Raw genomic sequence first — 6,053 nt, 5'->3', positions numbered from 1 at the left:
CTGAGCATGGTACAGCTATTTAGCAAGATGTGTTGTGTTCTTCATAAAACTTGCTTTCTATTTTTCCATTTATTTTTTACTTTGATAATAACAAGTCACATTCTCGGATATCAACTGAACAGCCAAGAGTCCAGACAACAAAGGCAACACAAAGGGCAAACATAATTCACTGGCTAAATGTCACACTTAAAGTTTCCTCAATTGGTTTTGACACAATATTAGATTTTTTTTTTAAATCTTGCAATGTAATCTGCAAAGTATTTACCTCCTTATGATTCTCCAGCCCGTCTCAAGAGTATTTACCCTTCACCTCGAGCTTTCCTCTGCTCTACAGTTTGGTCTCTTAGAATTATGTAAATATTTGCCCATCCATTTTACATCTCACAATATCTGTACAAGGCCATCTTTCAGTGTGACTAAAGCGAGTACTGTCCTCTTTATGCAGAGTTACAGTTAGTTCAGTCAGGGGGACATGCCTTAGCTCCATGAATCCCAGCTGCTTCAGCGCACCTTCATATTCATCATACTCATCCTCTACACTGATTGCAGGTTATTTCTTTTTTGGCAATGCTTAGAGGCAACTGTATGTGATACCTGTAGTTACACATAAAATGGAAGAAAACACGCCTTGTAGCTCGTATTGTATTTGCAGTGACTCTTTCCAGAGCCTTAGATAGAGTACAATTGCTGTATTAAGATAAAGAAGAGCACAAAAATGAAGATTTGTTTATTTATTTAATTATAGCAGTATTATTTGAAAAAGAGATTAATATCAAGAAAAAAAAACTTAAATGAATGAATCATTTTCAAATTGACAGTCAAAGCTGTTTTTTTTTTTTTTTTTTTTATGACTTGTGCTATGCTTAAGGTACAATTAAAACAATCAGCTATTGTTCCTTCCAGTTCATGATTTGAACAATTTCATTTTGATACGTTCTGAATTGGAGCCAGTAGGTGGGATCTTGACATTTTCATGCAGTTTGTTAAACTCATCTTTTAGACTTTAATGTTGGTGTGATAAGAAGTTTATTGTAGGTTTGAGGGGGAAAAAAAAGATTTAGAATAATATCCAACTTTGTAAGTAGAAATAAAAACTTGTTTTCCATCAGAACTGCGGTACACACTCAATAAGCCCGCAAATAACCCTCTTATGGGTTTTATGATCAGGCTCAGTTTTTGTGGCTTTATGCAACTTGGCTGAAATGTGGGAACAATTAATGCTTTTCTGGCAGCAGCTTAGTCTCATTTTGCCAAACAGGCTTATCAGCATACTGACTGTGGTAAAACAAATATTCTAAAAATCACAGTGATAGCAAAACATATTAACTCTGCCTATAGACTGAAATAACAAACAATGGGGAGCACTTTTACAATCACCACTGTATTCATTTTTCACACTGGTTCACCTTGAATCCTACAATGTGATCAAAACAAACAAGAAATGAAAGAAAGAGAAAATGACTGGTTGCATTATTCAAAGCTTTTCTTCCGATTTCGAGGTTAACTGGTTCATTGTCAATCCAAAATATTCATTTTTCTTCTCAAAGTAATAGTTGAGTCGTGCCATGGCATACCTGGGAGGAAAGAGGACGGAGAGAAGTGATCATGATCAGGAAACAACAAATTCTGGTTTGTTTTTCAAGTCTGGGTTCATACAACATATTCAAATCTTTCTTTCTTTTTTAAAAAATTTTTTTTTTACAGCCATTATCTCTGATTATAAATGGCCTCCAAGTCACTTTTATCCGGGTTTGACTGGAGACAGAAATCCTGTGACCTATCCTGTGAAAGTTTGGTATGTCAGAGTATACTGAGACTTAGACAAAGTGAATATTGGCGAAACATTGCTGCGTTTACCATTTGTGTTGTGCACACTTGCCCGAGTCAATGTGCTCCGGCAAATATGCACAATCAAGAATCTTTTATTTTTTGGGGGGGATTTTAAAAAAATTTGTTTTTTGTACCATGAAGTATTGCTTTACCTTCAACAGTGTTCGACCAAACAGTAGTATAGTCTCGTCTGACTTCAGAAAGTTGATTAAAATACTTTTGGTTCACGAGATTTCAGTGAGTCTTAAACTATTAGAAAGGTTGATTAATTGTAAAAAAAAAAAAAAAAAGCAGACTTTTTCAAACTGAATGATTTCTCCCTAGAGTTTGTGTGACAATTGCCAGACAATGCTGTTGTGTGTGATCAGCATCAGAAGGAGGAGTCTTTGGATAAGAAATCTGATACATTTTAAGTGTTTGATACAATCTCCAAACACACAACACACACAACCTTAAGGGAGATGAGCACTAGCATCAGGAGACCACACCAGGTGCCTCTTGTCAGCTAAGGCCAGGACAATAAAACTCCAATTCACACAGACTCACTAAAACTGCACAACATAAAAAAAAAAAAAAAAAAAAAACATTGCTTAGTTGTGATTACAGTTGCCACAATCAGATGGTATGGTCAGAATTTGGCACAAAAAAAACCATCCATCCATCCATCCATCCATCTTCTGCCGCTTATCCGGGGTCGGGTCGCGGGGGCAGCAGCCTAAGCAGGGAAGCCCAGACTTCCCTCTCCCCAGCCACATTTGCCAACTCTGCGGGGGGGATCCCGAGGCGTTCCCAGGCCAGCCGAGAGATGTAATCCCTCCAGCGTGTCCTGGGTCTTCCCCGGGGTCTCCTCCCAGAGGGACGTGCCTGGAACACCTCACCAGGGAGGCGTCCAGGAGGCATCCTGACCAGATGCCCGAGCCACCTCAACTGGTTCCTCTCGATGCGAAGGAGCAGCGGCTCTACTCTGAGCCCCTCCCGGATGACCGAGCTCCTCACCCTATCTCTAAGGGAGAGCCCGGCCACCCTGCGGAGGAAACTCATTTCAGCCGCCTGTATACGAGATCTCGTTCTTTCGGTCACGACCCACAACTCATGACCATAGGTGAGGGTAGGAACGTAGATCGACTGGTAAATCGAGAGCTTCACCTTCTGGCTCAGCTCCTTCTTCACCACGACAGACCGGCGCAGAGTCCGCATTACTGCAGACGCCGCACCGATCCGCCTGTCGATCTCGCGCTCCATCCTTCCCTCACTCGTGAACAAGACCCCGAGATATTTAAACTCCTCCACTTGAGGCAGGACCTCAATCCCGACCCGGAGAGGGCAATCCACCCTATTCCGGCTGAGGACCATGGTCTCAGATTTTGAGGTGCTGATTCTCATCCCAGCCGCTTCACACTCGGCCGCGAATCGCTCAAGCGAGAGCTGGAGATCACGACCAGATGAAGCCAACAGGACCACGTCATCCGCAAAAAGCAGGGACCCAATCCTGAGGCCACCAAGTCGGATCCCCTCAACACCTCGGCTGCGCCTAGAAATTCTGTCCATATAAGTTATGAACAGAATCGGTGATAAAGGGCAGCCTTGGCGGAGTCCAACCCTCACCGGAAATGGAAAAAAAAACAAAACAAAAAAAAAAACATGCATCCATCCTGCTCTGTATCAACAATTCAAGCTTCTGATGTCCCCTTCCAGCAGAATAATGTACCATACCACAAAATTTAAACCATGCCACCAGTTTCTTGAACATGAAAAAATATTCACTGTACTCCTGTGGACCCCACGGTCACCAGATCTCAACCTAATGAAGCAGATTTTGGGATGTGGTGGAACAGAAAATTCTTATCAAGGATGTGCAGCTGATGAATCTTCAGCTACTGTGTGATGCTGTCATGTCAGTCCCGAGCTAAGATTCTAAGGAGTGCTCATTGTTTCCTGTTGAATCTATGCCGCCAAAAAATTAAGGCAGTCCATAAAGTAATTATATACTAACACAGAGGAACAAAAAATATTGGCCAGTGTCTGTAAAGCAGTGGAGATTAGACCCACCGATTGATCTGTAGTTTTAAGGTTTAACTTAAAAAGATGCTGGATCCTAAACATGCAACATGGCAATGTTTTATTTAACAATATTTTCCTAAATGAGACATTTATCTTTCACACTACTTAGTGTATAATACAATTTTTTTTTTTTTTTTTAAAAAGTCCTAAGAATGTGGATTTCTTTGGTTAACTTTGGAAACTTCGGTCATGCTGACTTGGGCTTTACTGTTGTGACATCACCAGACAAGAATTTACTGAAAAAGAACAAGTAGAAATTGCTTGAGATGAAATAAAAGCACAATAGCAATACAAACACTTATTTCCAGTCATTTTTAGTCTGTGCCAAAGGTTTGTTGCAGAACTACTTGAAATATCTGGCCTGTGAAGTCTTAAGCAGCAGAAGCAAAAGCAGCTTTCAGACTCTTCACATAATTAATGCATACTTGTCATATTATTTGGTTTTACAAGAGTGACCCAACATAAAGTGAAATATATGATTAAAATATGAGTTGACTTAGTTGAAAGTTAGTACACAATAATTCATTCTGTGAGCGTTCAACAACAGTTCACAATAAACACGCTGCTGATAATTCAAGGTGAGGGACTGTGTTTCTGCTCAACTTGCACACCAATATGCATCCAGACTCTTTACAATGAATAAATGAGTCTGAAAGCAAAAGTGCATTTCAGAACTTAACTGTGAGAAAAGTGGCTTTGTTTTCATTCACGCCATATTATCAAACATCTCAATAAATCTGATGTCTGAGTGTGCTGTTACCCTTGGCCATTATAGTATACTCTTTGGAATTTAGTTTTAAAAGCAAAGCAAATGGAGGAACAGAGAGCAGTTTGTCCTTTAATTAGTGCTTTCACTGAACTCCTCGGTGCTGGATCAGTTTTCTCGCTCTTGCTGCTCGGTGAGACAAAAAGACAATTTAGACAGATGCTTTTTAGTTCCTTGTATTCCATCAGTTTTTTCCCCCGCATGTATGCCTCTGTGTAAAACACAGCTCTAATTATTGTGTCAGTCTGGCCTCCTGATTTTCTTCTTCCTTCACTGAAAGGAGACATTTAATGTAAAATACACACCTGTAGCTTGATAGGAAAAGAGTGGGTGCTACGCTGTTATGTTTGTCTAATCTTTGCCACTGGAAAAATATTTAAAGGGCTAAAATCTCTGGTGTTAGCCTGGCAAAACTCAGAAGACAATTTTCACTTCTGTCATTATGGTTTGGCAAAGCATGACAGAGTTTTTTTTGCTGGACAGACTTCATTTCTGTGTGTTTCTGTGGATGACTGACAATTCTCTCATTCACTTAGACTTCCTTTCTGCTATCTGGGCAGGAAAAAATACTGCTGGGTCTGCTGTTGAAGTTGACAATCCTCAAAAATGTGTGTGAATTTACTTATTCACAAAAGATGATGAAAATGTTTTCAAAATCTCATGATGCAGTCAAGAGACTCCATAAGATCACAACAACGGGATGATAAGGCTTTTTGTGAAAGAATCTGTATCAGAGAATAAATTGTACCAATCAATCCGATCCGTTTTTTTTTCTCTACAATCTGGTTTGCTGAAAAACCTGCAAGGTATGCAGCTTGGCTCTTTTTTCTTTCTTTCTTTCTTTTTTTTTTTTTTTTTTTTTTTTTTTTAACAATAACTGACTCCAGGAAATAATTAGTCACCACATAGGTGAGTGTTAATCTAAGTGCATAAATATGAAAAGTTGTCAAAACTCAGATAAGAAACATTTTGTTGCATCTTCACGTTTTCATCCAGCCCGAGCCTCTCGGTGCTGAAGGTGGCTGTTCACATGACCAGGAGATAGTTACTGTTAATTCTGTGTGAAACTTGGCAGATCAAACAAAACCTTCTTTTTTTTACTTGTCAAAGCATACACTCCACACACAACACTGTGAGCACTCTAATACAGCCAATACAGAGATTAGCTTTTATTAACTGTTATCACATCAGAAGTTTACTCTTTCAGATGAACCTTGTGTAAAGTAAAATCAATGATCTAAGTAAATTTCCTTCCTTATGTAAATGCTTTACTCAATCATTCGCCTACACTCTCAAAAATAGAGGTACAAGATAAGGACATTTCTGTACCTATAGGTACATTCTAAAGAAATGTTCTCTCAAAAGTACAATACTGGTCTTTAAGAGACCAGAAGCA

At 39.4% G+C, this 6,053-nt stretch overlaps 1 protein-coding gene across 1 annotated transcript in view; it reads right to left on the bottom strand.

Annotated features, from left to right (window-relative positions):
• Window positions 1–1,474: 1,474 nt before the first annotated feature.
• Window positions 1,475–6,053, bottom strand: part of LOC306768402 (ethanolamine kinase 1) — a gene marked incomplete at both ends in the record, with an annotated part of 30,720 nt that continues 26,141 nt past the window's right edge. Inside the window, one exon of the mRNA XM_079256753.1 lies at window positions 1,475–1,574. Coding sequence (XP_079112879.1) covers window positions 1,475–1,574 — 100 coding nt within the window. The remainder of the gene's footprint in view (window positions 1,575–6,053) is intronic.

Source organism: Telmatherina bonti (assembly GCF_933228915.1).
Source record: "Telmatherina bonti genome assembly, chromosome: 2".
Lineage (NCBI taxonomy): Eukaryota > Metazoa > Chordata > Actinopteri > Atheriniformes > Telmatherinidae > Telmatherina > Telmatherina bonti.
This window is presented reverse-complemented; position numbering and strand designations above follow the sequence as displayed.